The sequence below is a fragment of the Narcine bancroftii genome, chromosome 6 (assembly GCF_036971445.1).
Source record: "Narcine bancroftii isolate sNarBan1 chromosome 6, sNarBan1.hap1, whole genome shotgun sequence".
In the NCBI taxonomy this organism is placed as follows: domain Eukaryota; kingdom Metazoa; phylum Chordata; class Chondrichthyes; order Torpediniformes; family Narcinidae; genus Narcine; species Narcine bancroftii.
The window spans coordinates 165,221,194-165,242,224 of NC_091474.1; the positions used below are offsets into that span (position 1 = coordinate 165,221,194).

The following is a 21,031-nucleotide window of genomic DNA, read 5'->3' on the forward strand; positions in this document are numbered from 1 at the left end:
TAGTTCAAATTTTGACCTAATCAACATTTATGGAGATTTGCAGGTGAAATGGGACCTCATTGATCCATGATTTCTGCATTTTCACTCATAAAATGTGCACACACATATATAACACGTAGAAAATTGTAAATTTGTGTCAAATATTTTGGTATAATGTCCACACGCATATCGCGCAGGTGTAGTATTCTAAATTCTGACTGACATAAACAATTTCCAGTTACTTGGAACATGAGACAAAACACATGCCATCGTCCCAGTATCAGCCAATCTCCCACAATTAATATCCAATCAACTTCCCCCAGAGGGGTCAATCACCCATTATATAGATGTTATCCTACAACACATTAACAAGCTTTGGAGAGGAATTAATTAAATAGATCAAAGACACGCTTCAGAGTTAAGCAGGATTTTAATTCTGTCATGATTTTAAAAGCCTTTCTTGAAAGCCTATCTTGTTAAAAATAGTGTGCAATTGAGGAATTTTATGGTTTGATTTGATGTCATGAGGATGGTTAAACTGATGCCATAGGACAGAATCAACTTAATATTGTTTCAGATTAGAGGCACTTGATATGTTAATCTCCAGAATGTTCTGTTTCTCAGTACCACCCTACTCAGGCCAAACAGATATTCCCAAGATCAAAATTTCCCACGGCCACTATAAATTGTGCATGTTCTTTCAACATGTAAAAATATTCTTGTCTAGCGCGTACATTGAGAATGGGGGAGGGGGGGGGGCCCTTTCAATGACAATGTGCTTTTGTCAAATAGCATATAAAAATACAACTCACTCTTCATAGTGCAGCTCAAATTGGATATCCTTGGCATTATTTTGTCTGCTAATACTGTCCCAATCTTAATTCAAACTGCCATTTCCATAGTAGCAAAGCAAGAATCACCCAAGGAAGGACTAAACTTTCATTCCAATTCCACACCGTTTAGTATTCTACTTGCCTCCATTATCAACTATGCCTTTCAACCTCTCAACTGTGATGTTGTCCTGCCATCCTGAATCAATGAACCAGTGCTCATTGAAATAGCTTGAATTTATTCATACAAGTTTAATCGTCACTAGAAATATCAATAGACTACAATTCCTACAACCATTCAAAATTCTATGCATGTAGTCTCTTTATCCATAGGAATTTAAATGATTTTTACATTTTTCATGATGAATAGGTTCAAATTACAGAAGAGAATGAATTGTTGCATGTATTGTTTACGTGCAAAAGTGTACAATAGAAATTTTCCATTAAAGTCCATTTTTTAATGAAAATTAAAAATATTTTTTTTTCAGGTAACTTTGGTGATCGATACTTTGGCACTGATGCTCCATCTGATTGGTATGAGAGCGATGAGGGCATACACTACTGAGTATCTTGGGAAATCAGTGTGGCGATGAAGAAATACCAACTGATGTAAAAAAGGACATTTTAATTGTATATCATTATAAGAAGTTGAATAGTAATTTTGTGAATTCAAATTATCCCTTTAAAATTAGTTGTTTTGGTAATCGTTAATTGATCATCAAGCAAACTATTTTAAGATTAACATTTTTACATTCAGAGATTTAGATTGGAGTACGAACTATGTCTGATTCTACATAATCTAATCATTCTTGCTGCCTTTCAATGCCAAGTAGAAATATTTAAGTAAATAACCACAATTTGAAATTTTAAACTTGAACTTTTTGTATTTAAACAGGACTGAAACAAAAAAAAACAAAATTTTCAGGGGTGGTGATTAATTGCAATTCCCAGGCTATATATATAATATATATATATATATATATATATATATATCCATTATATTTTACCAGTCTAATTTTCAATCAACTGTATTTAGCATTCAGATATAAAAGTTGATCCAAAATGAAATTTAAGATGTAATGATACAGGTCTCTGTTAAGATACTAACCATACCTCGCACAACTTTGCTTACCTTGCTTCAGTGTTTAAATAAAGGGATTCAATGTCTTTTTTAAAAGAAATTATGAAATGGAAAATGAAAAAGTGCAATGGGAAATTGATTATGTTAATCACCTAAATCATTCACTAAGTAGTGAATTAGCAATTATAGTACAACTCCAATTATCCAAAATGGTCAGGACCGGATAAATGGTCATTTTTTTAAAAACCACCCAGTAGCCACAGTAAGTCACTTCTATCATTGTTTAAACAACAACAAACAACAAAGGAAGGCTTTTTAAGCATTAAAATAATGTTTAATTCTCACCAAAAAATGCTGGGTGTAATGCTGCTGCCGATCACAGAGACCTGCCTCTGCCAGTCCCCAACATGTCCCCACCACTACAGCTGATCCACGGGGAGGCTTCCTGGGCAGGTGGAACACTCACTGGTGAGTCAGTGGTCTCTTGTTTCCCTGGTCACCAGAGTTCCCGAAGCTTGTGTCCCAACTCCAAATCCTCCCCTAGGCCTACCACACATGAACACCTGGGAGTCCGGAGTGTGTGTGTGGTAGTCGGCCAAGGGAAGAGTTTGAAGTCAGCGTCGGGGGCTCCACTGTGCCTGAGAGAGAGGGAGGGAAGGGGAGAGAGGAGTGAGGGAACGCCACTGAGCCTCCTATCCAGGAGGCCACTCTCCTTGACTACTTGTGGCTGGAAGACAATGGCACGCAGTTTGTGAGGGAGAGTTAGAGAGAAAAGTCAATAGGGGAAGATGAAGAAATGGAGAGAGGGGAGGGAGGATGAAGACATCATTCTAATTTCATGTCAATTAATTTTTTTTCAACCTGTGAAGTCAGTTCAGCCCCAAAAAATTTTGGATAAATTAAAATTTTGGATAAATGAGGATTTCTGATTTGTTTCAGATATCCTAGATTTATCCAAAATTTAAAAACAAAATCTGGATAAATGAGGATTTCGGCAAATCTGATTTTGGATAATCAGGAGTTGTACTGTATTCTCTATAATAAAACAAACACCTGTACATTAGAGTTACAGCTTAATTGGATGATATTTTTGATCTCGCATTTTGAATGACCTACTGTTATGAATAGAGGCTCTGAGGAATTGGTAAGATTGTTTAAGATTTCTACCAATTTTCATATGATTAACCAGAATAAATGGTATCCGTTTATTTTTCTTTGAGTTCATTAAGACACAAGTCCATTTTGACAGGGAAATAGTAAATTGTTGCATATACCCTGGGGCAGTATCAATGATGTGGGATTCTTACAGAAGCTTAGATCTTAAAAATTATGTCCATGTTCTGATGTTGTCACAAACACTAGAGATTGCAAAAATGCTGAATAAAATACTGGAAATATATGTGGAAAGAAAAACGAAATGAAATGAATGCTTCAGATCTCTGATCTTCCATGTCAAGTCATGCCTAATGACTTTTCTGCCTGTTTAAAAAAAAAATTTCCTGGTATTATTCCGTATCTAATGTATGCTTAATGACAGTTGTTGAACTCATTAAATTATATCTGTAATCAATTTTTAACTAGTTCATATTGTTCAAAGACTTTTGGTTATTCTCCTTTGAAAATAGGTGTGAACCTGTCAAGACTCAACTTTACTTGAAAATAAATGGAACTTCAAGTATTGTGCACTATGAATTATTCATGCATATTAATATAATCTATTTGTATAAATGTAATCAAATTTGTCCATAGAATACCATATTAATTTTTTAGATTTGGTTATTTTTAAAATCCAAGAATGTTGCAGTTAATATCTAAATATGCTTTCACCCAAAAGGCAGTAGTAGTTAGTATAAGACTTTACTTCTGTAGAGGAGGATGTAAGGATAGGGGAAGATCACCGGATAGAATTATTAACTTAGCATACAGAATCCCCAGAATATTAATGATGTATTAAGATTCTTTAAATATGGAAATGTTCAAATTTCAAAAGTTCTGCTACATGATGTATAGTAAAACCCTTGCTATCCATCACCTATGGGGGTTGGTAGATACCAGATAAGTGAATTTTTCAGTTGCGTGAGTTGCATGTTGCGTGATTGGTGAACTGACCCCTAGGTGGCACCAATTTTAAATTTTCGTATTTTTACCTATTTAACTGATTTTTTTTTGCTAGTAGCTTGAGGCTGCAAGTTGCTTGATTCCAGATAATGGGGATTTTACTGTACATAAATGTGGCAATCTCTGCTATTTTAACTGTGCAGATTTTTTCTGTATTACAAAATTCATAGTACATGTACAGTCAGAATGAAATACCTGTATATGCTCATTCCAGTTGGGTAACTGGTTTGGTTCAGATACTGCACAAGATCTATATGAAATTCTGAATGAATTTTTGATTGTACCAAACTGTACATTAAAACATTAAAACTTGATTGTAAAATTTTATGTTTATTGCAATACAAAAGTTTGAACTTTTCTAATTTATTGAAATTTTTAACTTAAATTCTATAGTTAAAGTTTAGTCCAAAGAAGGATGATTTCTGAAATACCAATTACAATTTGACCAAAAAAAATTATTATTTTGCTCTTTCTGTAGTATATCTGCCAGTTCAGTTGGATAAATCACAAGATTGCATGCCTTTTTTAAAAAACTGTTCTCTTTTGAATATTTTATTTAAATCAACATATATATGATAATGATAACAAAAAATAACAAATCGCAATATTACAATGTTAACAAATATATGTTGAAAATATATAAAAAGGAAAAAAACTAAGAAAACTACTAAAAATAAAAAATAGAAACTTAAAAAAAACCCTAATGCTAGGGAGTGCTAATCAGAGTGACCCACAGTCACCAGGAGTGGGTGTTGCCATATGAGCTATCCATTAACTAAAGGACTCATGAGATTGCCTTGTGACTTGAAGTCACAAGCTTGTGTAAATACTATAGTTTATGCCATTTTGTGTAAATCGTCTGTGTCTTGAGAATCGTAGTAAAGAGCACGGTGTTAAGGGAAACCTCTGTCTATCGTTTCATTACTCTGGGTAACCAATTGTGGGACTTCGGTTCCTCGTATAACATTTCTGACAACGGTTACAACATCCCCTCAAGATTGATCAGCAAACTTCAAGACCTGGGACTCAATACCCCACTGTGTAATTAGATCCTGGATTTCCTCTTCTTCAGACCACAATCTGAGGATTGGAAAGAACATCTGCATAATCTCTATCAGTACTGGAGGACCACAGGGCTGTGTTCTTAGTCCCCTGCTCTACTCGCTTTACACCTTTGACTGTGTGGCTCTGTATTTCTGCCACACCATCTACAAGTTTGCTGATGGTACCAAGATAGTGGGTTGTATAAAAAGGGACAATGAGTCAGCAAACAGGAGAGCGATTGAAAACTTGGCTGAATGATGCACTAACAACAATTTCACACTCAATATCACCAAAATCAAGGAGATAATTGTTAATTTCATGAAGAGAAAACCAAAAGTGTATGGTCCACTGATCATTGGGTGATCAGAGGTGGAGAGGGTGAGCAAATTTAAGTTCTTGGGTGTCTCTATCTCAGGGGCTCCTTCCTTGTCCCAACACACAAATGGTATCATGAAGAAAGCGCCTCTACTTCATCAGTTTGCAGAGGTTTGTTATGACATTGGAAACACTGGGAAATTTCTACAGATGTTTGGTGGAAAGTGTGCTGACTGGCTGCATCACAGACTGGTAGGGGAACATCAATGCCCCTGAGTGAAAAGCCTTGCAAAGGGTAGTGGACAGAGCCCAGGACATCACAGGTAAAACCCTCCCCACCATTGAGAACATCTACAGGGATCACTGATGTTGGAGAGCAGCAGCAGTAATCAAGGATCCACACCATCCAGCACATGCTCTGTTCTCGCTGCTACAATCAAGAGGTATAGGTGCCACAAGACTTGCACCACCAAGTTCAGAAACAGCTGCTACCCCTCCACTATCAGAATCTCAACAACAAACTCAATTAGGGACTTATTTTAGGCCTGTTACTTTTGCACTTTATTGATTTTTTTCTCTCTCTGTACTGCACAGTCAGTTGTTCACATTTCATTATATTTTTTATGTGTACATTGAGTCAGTTTTTTTCTGCACTGATATTTTGCAGTGGTATATAGGAAAAAGAATCTCAGGGTTGTATGTGATGTCATGTATGTACTCTGTCAATAAATCTGCAATCTGAAAAGAATCCTTGTCATGTTCATCCCCAACAGCAACGTGATCTACAGGGTGTTCCCAGGGATGTACAATCAGATATCCGGAACCACTGAAAGACCATCATCTCGGTGAAACACTCACTTTGGTCTGCCTGTTGGTCTTTCAGCTCATGGCAATTTTGGTGAGTGAATGCTGCTGACTGGCACATTTCAGGCTGGCATATGCTCAGGAATACATAGAGACTTGGAGCAGCCATCGTGAGGGCACTGTAGGGAAGTACCACAGTCTAAAAGAGTCTTCCCATTACTGAGCATTGATGGGCTGAGACTGAAGGAAGTCTCCCAAACAACAGAGGGGGGAAGAAGCAATAAGGTGCTGCAGGGGTAGTAATGGTTATTTAGAGAACAAATGCAACAATGTAAATTGATGGGAATGCATAGATAGGATTGATGCTATGGGTGTTGTAATGGATAAATATTCGGGGGATTTTGGTAAGATTAGTAGGTTACATACGTACACACATTTTAAAACAGTAACATTGCAGGATCTCTGGAGAATGTGAAGCACATTTCACAAGTAGGTGCTAATTGAAATGATGTCATGAAATGAATGGACTGGAGACACTCTGGCTGTTGGAAGCTTTTTTCAAGGGATTTGACAGAGTGCAAGGAAGGTCACTCCTGTGTTTTGTTTATCTAAGACACACATGTCAAACTCTGGCCGGCAGGCCAAATATATATATAATTATATTTGGCCCGCAAGATCATTTCAAAAATGTATTAGAGGTGGCCTGCCCTGCAGCGAGAGCCGATGCTGTTTTTTGGTAACGTCACCCCCACCATCCTCCCCCTTCATTGCACATCCTTCCCCATTGTAACACGAGAAATTGTAACACGAGAAGTCTGTCGATGTCATCAGCCGGCAAGCCAGTTGGAAGGCTCCCCGCACAACCAGTCACTTCTCCCACCTGTCGAGCGGTGCGGCGGATGGGCGAGTGCCTGTGATTTCTTGTCGTGCGACGGACATGGCAGGCTGCGCACGGCCCCCGGGTAGCGCGAGCCCCGCGCGACTGGCACCGGACGGCCCTTCCACAGCACGAGCGCACTTCTCCCGGTCGCCACGACCTTCAGCGCTTGCACCCGCGCGGACCCCAGAGACAGCTGGTTCGGCCCTGCACGTGAAGAGAGAGATGGTGGCTGTCCGCAAAGGCTGATCGGCAGCGCGCTGGGCCTGAGTGGGTGGGTAAGCAGTGGTGGGCAGAGGGTGTAGGTGAGGAGTAATGGGCAGGGGAAGTTATGGTGGTGCGAGGCAGTTAGAGGGAGGGATGAGTAGAAGGAGGGGTGGATAGGGAAGAGGTAAAAGGGGAGGGGCAGGGCGAGTAGGGGAGGGGTGATTAGAGGGTGAGAGACGGGTAGAGGGAGGAACAGGTTGAGGGGAGAGGCAGTAGAGGGGCGTGTATAGGATGGGGTGGGTAGAGGCAGAGCGAGTGGAGTGAGGGGTGAGTAGAGGTTGGGTAAAGGACTGGTCAGGTAGAGGGATGGTGGGTCGAGGGTGAATAGAGGCCTAGAGCCTGAGGAGTGAGCAGGAAATGCTGAGTCCTGATGCAGGCCAAAATGGACACAGCCTGTGAATGCTGACTACATCTCCACAGGGACCAAATATGTTTCCCTCAGGTCAAGCAAAGGGTGAACTTGAGCTACCTACTCCTGACCTGTAACATTATCCTCCTAAAGTTATATCCTAAAGTTTAACATTACATATGTTGAAAGAAGAGAAAACATGCAGATGTTGTTGAAAATTTTCAATAAATATTTAGTTCGGCCCTCGACTTAGTCCAAGTTTTTAATTTTGGCCCTCTGTGAATTTGAGTTTGACACCCCTGATCTAAGACAACATCTTGACCAAGGAGAAGAACTCCTGTTATTTGCTGAAGAAGGTGGAGGTTTTGCAAGTGAGAAAGTCACATGGGCTTTCTGACAGTTGGCAGTTAGAGAAAGAGAGAGAGACAATTTAACAAGCTCTCCCAGCTAGTGTGTGTAACACTGAAAAGCAGCTGAACAGTGCAAGCCAGGAAACTGGTTGAAACTGATGAAAAGCTCCAGAGCAGTGGATGGCTGGAAGTGCTATGTGTCAGAAATAAAACTTCTCACACATGAGTCTCTTTAAAACTGATGACACGACAAGCTTTATTTACAAGTCTGCAGAGTTGGACTCAACTGGCTTCTCACCAGTTAAGCCCCGATACATACAGTGCATTGATTTTTATACCTTTGTTGTTTGCCCTTCCCCTTCTTATTCTCTTTGGCTTGGCTTCGCGGGCGAAGATTTATGGAGGGGGTAAAAAGTCCACGTCAGCTGCAGGCTCGTTTGTGGCTGACCAGTCCGATGCGGGACAGGCAGACACGATTGCAGCGGTTGCAAGGGAAAATTGGTTGGTTGGGGTTGGGTGTTGGGTTTTTCCTCCTTTGCCTTTTGTCAGTGAGGTGGGCTCTGCGGTCTTCTTCAAAGGAGGCTGCTGCCCGCCAAACTGTGAGGCGCCAAGATGCACGGTTTGAGGCGTTATCAGCCCACTGGCGGTGGTCAATGTGGCAGGCACCAAGAGATTTCTTTAGGCAGTCCTTGTACCTTTTCTTTGGTGCACCTCTGTCACGGTGGCCAGTGGAGAGCTCGCCATATAATACGATCTTGGGAAGGCGATGGTCCTCCATTCTGGAGACGTGACCCATCCAGCGCAGCTGGATCTTCAGCAGCGTGGACTCGATGCTGTCGACCTCTGCCATCTCGAGTACCTCGACGTTAGGGGTGTGAGCGCTCCAATGGATGTTGAGGATGGAGCGGAGACAACGCTGGTGGAAGCGTTCTAGGAGCCGTAGGTGGTGCCGGTAGAGGACCCATGATTCGGAGCCGAACAGGAGTGTGGGTATGACAACGGCTCTGTATACGCTTATCTTTGTGAGGTTTTTCAGTTGGTTGTTTTTCCAGACTCTTTTGTGTAGTCTTCCAAAGGCGCTATTTGCCTTGGCGAGTCTGTTGTCTATCTCATTGTCGATCCTTGCATCTGATGAAATGGTGCAGCCGAGATAGGTAAACTGGTTGACCGTTTTGAGTTTTGTGTGCCCGATGGAGATGTGGGGGGGCTGGTAGTCATGGTGGGGAGCTGGCTGATGGAGGACCTCAGTTTTCTTCAGGCTGACTTCCAGGCCAAACATTTTGGCAGTTTCCGCAAAGCAGGACGTCAAGCGCTGAAGAGCTGGCTCTGAATGGGCAACTAAAGCGGCATCGTCTGCAAAGAGTAGTTCACGGACAAGTTGCTCTTGTGTCTTGGTGTGAGTTTGCAGGCGCCTCAGATTGAAGAGACTGCCATCCGTGCGGTACCGGATGTAAACAGCGTCTTCATTGTTGGGGTCTTTCATGGCTTGGTTCAGCATCATGCTGAAGAAGATTGAAAAGAGGGTTGGTGCGAGAACACAGCCTTGCTTCACGCCATTGTTAATGGAGAAGGGTTCAGAGAGCTCATTGCTGTATCCCCTCCACCCCTCCAGCCCGGGTAAGAAACCTGCATAGGAGAAGGCCACTCCGATATAAAACCTACGACCCAAGGACCTCGCTGCCACGTCCCCTTCTTATTAATACTGTTTTAATTGGTTAGTATTGCAAAAGCATTCTAAGTACAACTGCATTTTTAATTATCACCTTCGTTACGTACGCTGCGAACTCTACATACACTAAATTCTGTTTCTCACCCTTCTTATCAATCTTTTGTCTCCTGCATGTCTCTCACTATGACCATGAAAAGATATGTTTAAAAAAACATATCCAGCTGAACTTTTTGTCCTTGGCTGCTAGTAAGCTCCCTGTCCGTTCTGGCTTCCCTTTTTATGATTAATCATCACATTTTAACTTAAGCCATTTTAACCTAAATTCTCTATTTATAACACTATGTGTCTGATGTTTCTCTTGGAATATGTAAAACAGAAAGGAACTCTGTGGTAGCCTGAAAGAAAGAGGTTATCATCTGGAGAACCCAGATGGGGCAAGTTTCATCAACGAGACATTGAGGTGACTAATGGTGGTACCTCACTTGTGGAAATCCTGGTACAACAAATATCTCTCTGCAAATCCTACAAGAACCTTCCTGAGCAGTAAACATTTACCTTTCGAGCACCAAAGCCTGGTGAACTTTATACATGTTAAATTCTGTGCACAGAATAAAAATTGCCTGCATCCAGAGAACTTCGAAGGAGAAGTGAGATTGAACTGTGAACCAAAGAACTTTTCTTAAATTTATACACACGTTACATACATGTGCACTTAGAATTAGAAGGGGGTTAATTTGGGTTAGTTAAGTATAGAGATAAGTTAAAGTTTGATTCTATTTTCATGTTTAAAGTTGATTAAAAATAACTTTTGTTTTAAAAACTACTTGTCTTGAATGTCTATTGCTGCTGGGTTTTGGGGTCCTTTGGGCTCGTAACAGTGTGAAAAGACTGAACGGATTTCTTTATTGAAAATTTTTTTTTGTTAATTAAGTCTTGGGGGTGGGGGGTTGGAAAGGTAAACAAGCCTGAAAAACAGCACTTTTAGGTTCAAAATAGTTTCTTTGCAATGGCTATCAGACACTTGATCTTCCCTGGTAGTAAATAGAAAAAAGGACGGTGTTTTTTTTTCTGTGATTGCACTGAATGTCTCTGGTGTTCTCTGTGGTGAGATGTAATTACACCACTAGGGCACCAGGGGTCATCCCGGTGACCTTGTATATAAAGCAGTCCAGAGCTACAATCTAGTCTTCCAGGTTCGCCTTGCAGAGGCAAGACCTCTTAGTGTACATATTAGTTTATTAAAGCTGTCTTATACTCGCACTGCTGGTGTGATTATTGTCAGTACAGTCTCCTTTTAAATGAATGTACATGTTTTATGGAAAGTGCGTGCTCTGCAGCATCAAGAATTTATTTCCATATGTTCAATACAATAGACTTTTTTTTTAACTAGCGGAATGAACACGGGCCTCTTCCCGTGGGATATATTTTTGTTTGCAGCCAGTGGAGCTTCTGATTCTGCAGGTTTAAATACTACTTTCTACTTTTGGAGGAGCCAATAGTGCATCCAGCAGAAGTTCACCGCTTGCTAGGTTTGGGGGTGGATGCAAGGATTATAAACTGTAACTCTTTCCCAGACACTCAGAAGTTCCAGGACTGGGGTGAAAAAGTAATTGAAACAACATGGTACGTGGCTCCTCACCGGAAGTGGCCCTGAACAGCATGCTGATGAGGCGCCGGCGGAAGTGACGCGACCGCGCCCTGTTGCTGGCGCCTCTGCCTGTCCTTTCCCGAGCGTTAGTATGCATCTTTAAAACTCCGAATTTCGAGTGGCGGTGGCAGTAAAAGTGCAGCAGAAGGAATTTCACTCGCAGCCCCTTTCATCCTTTCCTCTACCATAAATTTGGAGCAATGTGAGGTTTTACTGTCTTTTAAGGGCACTGTCTGTGGCCCAGTCCGTTGCATTTTAAACTGGAGTTTTGTCATAATCCAGAGGGGATTTCAAGGTTGTGCATTTTAAATCGGCGTTTGCCTTCGATAACGTGTCATTTAATTTAGCCCAAATGTAGGTGTCTGTCAGGCTGTGCAACTTTGTTTCTTCGTTACCATTTGTATCAGGAATAAATATAAATATTTTGCCCAATGTAAGTAGGGTTTAAAGAAAGGGTTACGTGACAAAGTTTTGCTGTGTACCTGTCAAATGGATTTGGAAAGTAAGAGCTTTGATGAGAACAAGAAGTGACATTCAAACCTAAAAACTTCATTCTTTCTCTCCATGCCATGGGCAGACGCCAGAATTTCCGACCTTCATAGTAGCAAGGCTGACAACAAGTCAAGTCGATAACGGGGGTCATAAATGTAGCTTAATCGTCAACAGTGGAGTTGTCTGAAATACTCTTTTTTTAAATTCCCTTGAGAGGAGACTGAGAGATGGCTTTGTAGAAGTATAGAGGGTAGGCATGAAGTGAATGCTTTCAGTCTCTTTTTTTCAGAATGGATGAATCTAGAACTAAAGATGAGAAGGACCTGAAGGCCAACTTTTTTTGTTCAGAGGATATTTTGGTACAATTGCAATGTTAGAGATATTTGAATGGGTGCATCAATAGGAAGGATTAGAAGGATATGGACCAAATCCAGGCAGCTGGAATTAGCTCAGAATCCCAATTTGGTCAATGAAGACAATTTGGACTGAATGGTCTGTTATGTGTTTTCTGGCTCTATTACCAAAAATGACATTGGATTTCATTTTCTAATTCTTTGAATATGAAACGTTGATATAATACATCTTGACCTCTTCATCATTAGCGACAAAATGAGCACTTTAGCATAATGTTTTCTATGTCCTGGCTAATGTAAGTGGTGCTTCCATTTTAGATCATTAAAATTACACTTAAATTATACCATTTATTTCAAAGTCGACTCTTTGTACAGATGCTTATTTTTTTTCTATATTTTGCTTTGCATTTTAAACTAGAGGATTCAAATGTGGTGGTCACTTAATCTTGATTTACTACAGCCTAAAATATGTATAAAAATGTAGATGAAGTTAGTACTTCAGAAATGTTTGCATATTAATGCCATATGAAATTTTGGTTAGGCTGCATTGGAACTATTGTGTGAATTCTGTTCACCTCATAACAAGATGCACGTGGCTTTGGAAAGGATTTAGAAAAGACTGACCAGGGTACTGCTTGGATTAGAGTATGAGCCACAGAGACTGAGGGGAGTTTATAAATTATCAGAGGCATGGATACTTTTTTCCCCAGAGTAGAAATGTCCAGTACACGAGTGCATCCTTTTAAGGCAAGCAAAAGTTTAAAGGAGAGGAGCAAGATAAGAGTTTGTTTTATGCGGAGAGTGGTATTTGCTGAGAGCACATTGCTAGGGGTAGTGGAAGCAGACACGATAGTTACATTTAAGAAGCTTTTAGATGAGCAACGGACTGGAGGGCTGTGAATGATGTTTATGAAAAAGTGACTAAGTTTAACTTTGCATCATGTTTAGTACAGTCATCACAAGCTGAAGGGCCTGTTTCCAATATAAAACACTTTTTTTTTAATTATCCAAAGCTGAATGAAGTATGTTACAGAAAGTGTAGTGTTATATTCGTGTATATTTTTGGAAGATAATTGATGTATTTTTTTTATTCTTTCATTTTGCACAGGTTACAAAGCTTTAAATTAGCATGGAGAGCCTATCAGGTGCTGATGACTAAACATCCATGGAAAGTTCAAATACTGACTTCTGGTAATAAATTATAGTTGTTAATACTGGGGTAATTTCAATTTCAGCAGAATGATCTGAGTCCTGCAGCATAGAAACAGGACCTTCAGCCCGCCATGTCTATGCAAATTATTTTATCTTATTGGTCTCACTTGATCCACTTCTAGACCTCAGTGTTTTCTCTCAGAGTTGTGAGAGAACCTTAGGCAGTGTTGTGAGAGAACCTTGGGCAGTGTTGTGAGAGAACCTTGGGCAGTGTTGTGAGAGAACCTTGGGCAGTGTTGTGAGAGAACCTTGGGCAGTGTTGTGAGAGAACCTTGGGCAGTGTTGTGAGAGAACCTTGGGCAGTGTTGTGAGAGAACCTTGGGCAGTGTTGTGAGAGAACCTTGGGCAGTGATTTCCGCAATCCAATCATTCTTTGTGTGTTTAAAAATAATTTCCCATTCCGATCCACACTAAATTATATAACTCTCATCTTAGACATATGCGCTCTTAATTAACACCAACACACAAAACATTTTCTGACTGTCTACCCAATCTTCCTCGTTGTAATTTTGTAGTAAATTCTTGTAATTAAGGATGAGATTCTAAACTGGAGAAAGTCCAATTTTGAGGAAATGAGGAAGGATCTAGAATGCATGGATTGGGATAAGTTGTTTACGGGCAAGTATGTGCAAGGTAAGTGGAAGACCTTCAAAGGTGAAATCTTGAGAGGACGGAGTTTGTATATTCACGTCAAAGTTAAAAGGAATATTAACAGGAATAGGGATCAAATGGAGGAGGTGCTTGCTGACTTAAAGCAAATAAGAATGGATAAATCCCCATGGCCTGACAAGATATTCCCCTGGACCTTGAGGGAGGCTAGTGTAGAAATTTCAGGGATTCTGGTAGAAATATTTAAAAAGCACGGATGTGATGCCGGAGGATTGGAGGATAGGCATGTGGTTCCATTGTTTAACAAATGCTCCAAAAGTAACCGTGGAAATTGTTGACCAGTTAGCCTGATGTCTGTAGTTGCTAAATAATTGAAAGGCGTTCTGAAAGATCAAATATACTATTATTAGGATAGTCAGGGGCTGATTAGGACTCTGTGCGTGGTAGGTTGTGTTTAACCAGTCTTTTAGCTTTTTGAGGAGTTTACCAGGAAAGTTGATGGAAGAAAGACTGTGGATGTCGTTGCAATATTCATGGTAAGGTAGAAAACTGGATTCATCATTGGATATATGGGATAAGCCAGACAGTGGCGATGGATGATTGCTTCTCAGACTGGAGGCCTGTGACTAATGGTGTGCCTCAGGGATTGGCGCTGGGACTGTTGTTGTTTGTCATCTATATCAATGATCTGGATGATAATGTGGTTAATTGGATCAATGTTAGCTGATGATGGATTCGAGGTGTTGTGGACATTGAGGATGGCTTTCCAAGCTTGGAGGGATCTGGAGCTGCTGGAGAACTGGGCTGAAAAATGGCAGATGGAATTTAATGCAGACAAGTGCAAAGTGTTGCATTTTAGAAGGACAAACCAAGAAAGGACATGTAGAGTAAATGGTAGGCAATGAGGAGTATGGTAGGACAGAGGGATCTGGGAATGCAGATACATAATTTCCTAAAAATAGGGTTGTAAAGAGCTTTTGGCATATTGGCGTATTGGAGTTGGGATGTTCTGGTAAAGTTGTATAAGACATTGGTGAATCCAAATTTGGAGTATCATGTGCAGTTTTCATCACCTAATAACAGGAAAGATATAACTAAGATTGAAAGTGCAGAGAAGATTTACTAGGATCAACAACCACCCCACCAACGTCCACATCCCACGCATCCTCCTCTGCCAATTCCACCACCCACTACATGATCCCACCACTACTCTTATATTTCTCTTTTTCCCCACCTCTCCACCTTCCACAGGGAATGCTCCCTCCGTGAATCCTTTGTCCACTCCTTCCTCACCACCAGTAGTTCCCTTGGAATGATTCCTATCCCTGTGACCGCAGGAGATGCTCCATTTGCACCAACACCTCCACCCTCAATACCATTTGGGGCCCCAAATAGTCCTTACAAGTGAAATATCATTTCACTTGTTAATCTGCAGGGATCATCTACTGCATCTGATGCTCCCATTATGATCTTCTCTACATCGGAGAGACTGGGTGCAGACTGGAAGATCACTTTATCGAGCACTTTGGCCCTGTCTGCTGCAATAGTGTGGATCTCTCATTCGCCATCCATTTCAATTTCCCCATCACATTCCCTTGCTAACATGTCTATCCGCATCTATCCATGCACTGCTAGACTGGGACCATTGCAAATTGGAGATACAACACCCAATCTTCCAAATGGGCACCCTCCAACCAGATGGCATTAATATTGACTTCTCTGGCTTTCATTTAAAGCCCCACTTCTTCCCCCAGCTCTGTCCCTCTCCCCTTTTAACCATATAACCATTTACGGAGCGGAAACAGGCCATGTTGGCCTTTCGAGTTTGCACCGGTTCACTGATTTTGTGCGCACTCTTCAGGCATTGGTCCCGGTAGATCTTCATTCAATAACGATGGGCGAATTCAATGCAGGTGGAATCAGTCATAGAAATGTTTGTGAAACGTGCAGTTCTGGTCCTGTCTTTTTTTTGCACAAACATGATAAATTCATCCCTCATCCCTTACCATATTCAGATAACACCTTTTGTTGGTCTGGATTCCTCCCCCACCCAGCATTATCTGAATTCTGAGTCTTTCTGAGATTTCCTGCTTCTGGCTCATTCTGTTTATTCCTTGAAGAAGGGCTCAGGCCCGAAACATTGGTATTATATTTTGCTTTTTTGAATGCAGAAAAGATTGGCTGAGTTCCTCCAGCATTTTGGTATGTTTTTACTACAATCACACCATCTGCAGACTTTTGGGTTTCATTTACTAGCATGTTTCCTGGACTTCAGGAACTGAGTTACCTGGAAAGGTTGAAGAGTTTAGGTCTTTATTTCCTGAAGCGTAGAAGAATGAGGGGAGATTTGAAAGAGGTACTTAAAATTGAGGGATATAGACAGAGTAAATGTATGTAGGCTTTTCCCACTGAGGGTAGATGAGATACAAGCCAGAGGGCACAGGTTAAAGGTGAAAGGGGAAAAGTTTAGGGGGAACTTAAGTAGTGGGAGTGTGGAGTATGCTGCCAGCTGAAATGATGAATGTAGGCTCAATTTTAACATTTAAGAAGAATTTGGACTGATACATGGATGGGAGGGATATGGAGGACTATGGATTGGGTGCAGATCAGTGGAACAAGACAGAAAAATGATTCAGCACAAACTAGATGGGCTGAAGGGCCTGTTTCTATGTAATATTCTATGGTTCTATCAGATCAGTCCTTAGCTGCCTCTGCTTCAGAGAAAACAAACCCAGCCTATGCAAAGTCCAGCACATTCTGCAAGAACCCAGCAGCACAAGCAGCTTCAATAGGAGAAATGACAACGGTCGACATTTCATAAAACATTACAACACAGAATAAATGTTGTACCGACATATATAAACCTCCTCCACAACAATATAATCCTTCCCTACCACTCACCCATAAACCTCTATTTTTCTTGCATCCATCTGCCTATCTAAGGGTCTTTTAAGTGCCCTTATTTTGCCAGCCTCCACCACCACAATGCATCCCCACGCCCAGCACTCTTTGAGTGTTAAAAAACACACACACTCTGGCATCCTCCCTGAACCTTCCTCCACTCATCTTAAGCAGATGTCCACTGGTACTGGATATTGTTAGCTTGGGGAAAACATACTATTAATGCCCAGACAGAAAACCAGGTGTTGTTCCTCCAATTTGTGGGTGGTCTTGTTGGGATAGTACATAAGGCATGGATAGACATGTGAGAATGGGAGTGAGACATAGAACTGAAATGGTTGGCAAATGGGAGGTTTTTGTCACTGTTGCGGATGGAGCGAAGGTGCTCAGCAAAGCGATCTCCCAGTCTGCGCCCAGTTTCACCGATGTAGAGGCCACAAAGGGAGCACAGGATGTAGTAAATCAATCTTGTGGATGCACAAGTGAAGTGTTGCTTCACTTGAAAGACCTGTTTGGGGCCCCGGATAGTGGTGAGGAGGTGTGGACACGTGTGTGGCACCTCCTGCATCCACAGGGGAAGGTACCGGGGTGGGGGGGGGGGGGGTGCAACTGATGAGGAGGGATGGGTGCACAAGAGAGTTGCGGAGGAAGTTGTCCCTACTGAAGGTAGATAGGGGAGGAGAGGGGAAGATGTGCCTGGAAGTGGGATCCCTCTGTAAATGCCAGAAATTTCAGAGGATCATGTGTTGGATATGGAGGGTGGTGGGGTGGTAGATGAGGACAAGGGGGATTCTGTGTTTGTTGCATCTGGGGGCAGAGGGGGCCAGGGCAGATGAACCGGAAATGGAGGAAGGAAATGGTGAGGGCTGAGTTGATGGTGGTGGAGGGGAAGCCACATTTGTGGAAGAAGGAAGGTATTCTGGAATATCTTGACTGGAAGACCTCATCTTGGGTACAGATGTGGCAGAGACAGGGAAATTGAGAGAAGGGAATAGAATCCTTTCAGGGAACAGGGTGTGAGAAAGTGTAGTCAAGGTAGTTGTTGGGAGTTGTGGGTTTGGAGGTGGAGACAGAGAGATTCAGAAAGGGGAGAATGTTGACAGAGATGATGAGTTTGAGATTACGGTGGAAGTTGGCTGCGAAGTGAATAAAGTTGACAAGCTTATTGCAGGTAGGCAGCCCCAATGTAGTCATCAATATAACAAAGGAAGAGTTGAGGGGTCTTGCCTGTGTAGGCTTACATCATGGATTGATCCACAAAGCTCACAAACAGGCAGGCATAGCTGGGACCCATGAGGGTACCCATGGCTACTCCTTTGATTTGGAGGAAATGAGAAGAGTTAAATGAGAAGCTGTTTAGAGTGAGGACAACTTCTATCAGGTGGAGGAGGGTGGTAGTAGAGGGTAACTGGTCGGGACTCTGGACCAGTAAAAAAGCGAAATGTTTTAAAACCTTCTGTGTGGGGGATGGAGGTTATGGACATCCATCGTGAAGATGAGGCACTCCATTTCGGGGAACCTGAAGCCATTGAAGAGATAGAAGGCATGTGAGGTACAGCTCTCCACCCAGATGGCATTATCATCAACTTTTGTGATTTCTGCTAACCTGCTTTCCTCTCCCCCTTCCAGCTTTCCTCCCCCTCCCCCCTATTCACCCAGCCATCCCTCCTCCCTTTCCTTGCTATTCTCCCCTCCCTCCCTTCTCCACCTATTACCTCCTGCCTTTGCGACCACCCCTCCCCCCTACTCTTTTATTCGGACACCTGCCAACAATTTTTCATACCTCGATAAAGGACTCAAGACCTTTGCACTGTTTGACCTGCTGAGTCTCCAGCATTGTGTTTTTACTTTATGCCATGGTGTCTACAAATGTTCATGTTTTACTTCCATAGTAACTCATTGATCTGAGAAGTAACTACTCTTTCTTTAAAGATGTCAGCCTGTAGCACCAGTTTGCTCAGTTACCACTAACCTGATGACTAACTTTTCAGAGTTAATTCTTCCTTTCTAATTCCAGTTTATAGACATTTCTGGAAAGCTACTTGTATCCTCTGTTGTGAAGATCATTCAAATTACCTGATTAATTCACCTTTCTATTACTAAATCTCAACTCTATAAATGTATGATTCAAGAGACAAATGCTATCACTGAGTTAAGATTAGCCAGGGAAATGGGAATGAGAGTAAAATAATATTTGAACTAAGCATGATACTACAATCTGAATTTCCCAGGGGTTATTATTTCCTTTCACTTCAATCACATTGATTAATTTAACAAATCCTGTGGAGATAGCAAGGCAAGGTCTACTTTCCTCTGGTGTTTTGCAGACTTTGGTGAATACACATCATTATCATCATCTGTAGAAAACTTAAAATTACACTCAGATATGTTGTGATAATTGTGACATTATGTCTGTATTGTGTCAGTTCACTCGTCTGAGTGCTACTGGTACCCCGTTACCCAGTACTATCTGTCACATGGTTAGCATCTAAACCAACTTCCCCACCAGGCCTGCCTGGTGTGGAGGGTGGCTAGACACCCTAGAATATGAAAAACAAGACTCATCAAAGGGCAGATTAACCCTTTCATAGGGTCACCCTTGATGTGCGGAAAGGGCATCCCTTGCATCAAAGCTTGGTCTGGCCATTCACTGCCACAGAACTTCCTCCAGCCGTCTTGGACCTCACCATGCTGCTGGATCTGGGAGGAGATGTTGAGACGGTGGGTCTGGACCTGTGCAACTTCCTATTCACCTAAAATCCATTCACACATATGCTGTTCCTTTCTGAGGAGTGGGATATCCTTAACACACCTAAGCCCTGTAGTGACGGACAAGTGACGAAGCGGTGACTATGGCTTCACGAGTTGGGAAACATGGTCACAAGTCTTCATGCAGGCAGTGGTGAGAGAGGTTGCATATGGATTATGGAGCAGAGAACCGGTGAAGCAGCACCTATTTAGGAAGGCACTGCTCACCCTATAAGGGAAGGGCTTAGAAAAGATGGCTCAAACAAAGTTCATTCACACCAACCTGGCCTGTCTGCCACGGCTGGTAGGTTGTACAATGCTAGCAGTAAGAATCACAAGCAAAATCTGATCATTGCTTCATGGAATATACAAATTCCATTGGACAATACTATCTCTTATCACCCAGAGAGATGTACAACTCTTGCTTATGTGCTCAAGGACTACAGCGTGGACATTGCAGCTCTCCAGGAGTCTTGACTCGCTGGAGAGGGTGCGCTGTGTGAAGAGAAAGGAGGGTACACGTTCTTCGGGTCTGGTAGACCCAAAGAGGAAAATAAGAGAATCTGGTGTGTGCTTGGCTATCAAGAACTGCCTCGCAGCAATGCTACCAGCCCTTCCTGTTGATGTATATGATTGAATCCAGACTCTGCAAGGAAGGTGCCACCTCACCATTATCAATGTTTACACCCCAACTTTGACTAAAGCCAGTAAAGTCAAGGAGGCATTTTATAGTGAGCTGAAAACCATCATCAGTAGCGTGGCAACTTCCAATAAGCTGCTGTTGCTGGGAGACTTTAATGCTTGGGTTGGCAAGGAGTCCATTGTGTGGCCAGCTGTGATCAGACACCAAGAGATTGGCAACAGTAATGGTCTACTGCTTCTCTTGATGTGCACAGAATTCAAACTATGCATTACTAACACACTGTTCAGATTGCCAAATAAGCTCAAATGCATATGGATGCATTCAGGATCTAAAAGTTGAGATCTTATTGACTATGTCATCACCCGACCATGAGACATTTCTGACATTCGTATCACAAGAGTTAAGTATGGATCTGTGTGCTCCTCTGATCATCAAGTGGTTGTATCTATGTTTATCAATCAAACCTCCATGTAGACTGATTGCTGCCAATCCACCCAAAAAACTGAACACCATCAAATTGAAAAACAGTGAGCATGCTGATGCCCTGAAATCCTCCATGGAAACTGTGCTAAGCAGTCTGTTTGAGAATCCACCAGATGATATTACTGAGCATTGGAATGCTTTCAATGAAATGGTCTACAGTGTTGCCCAGGACATCTTGGAAAAAGTCAAGCGCAAGCATCAGGACTGCACAAGATCTTCTAAGAGCTAAGGCAGTTGCACACCAAACTTCAACACTCAA

At 41.8% G+C, this 21,031-nt stretch overlaps 2 protein-coding genes across 10 annotated transcripts in view; both read left to right on the forward strand.

Moving 5' to 3' along the window:
- LOC138736690 (uridine-cytidine kinase-like 1) overlaps positions 1-4,431 on the forward strand; it is a 111,312-nt gene extending 106,881 nt beyond the window's left edge. For both annotated transcript variants that reach the window (XM_069886584.1, XM_069886583.1), the window contains exon 15: positions 1,298-4,431. In XM_069886584.1, coding sequence (XP_069742685.1) covers positions 1,298-1,374 — 77 coding nt within the window. In that variant the 3' untranslated portion in view covers positions 1,375-4,431. The remainder of the gene's footprint in view (positions 1-1,297) is intronic.
- A 6,929-nt stretch (positions 4,432-11,360) lies between these two features.
- mpv17 (mitochondrial inner membrane protein MPV17) overlaps positions 11,361-21,031 on the forward strand; it is a 106,409-nt gene continuing 96,738 nt past the window's right edge. For 7 of the 8 annotated variants that reach the window (XR_011340507.1, XR_011340508.1, XM_069886585.1 and 4 more), the window contains exons 1-2: positions 11,371-11,533; positions 13,285-13,367. Coding sequence is in view for 6 of the 8 variants with exons in the window: in XM_069886585.1 (XP_069742686.1) it covers positions 11,532-11,533; positions 13,285-13,367 (85 nt within the window). In the remaining 2 variants the exon portion in view is untranslated. Of the gene's footprint in view, positions 11,534-13,284; positions 13,368-21,031 lie in introns of all 8 variants that reach the window. The other variant, XM_069886587.1, reaches the window with a different exon arrangement.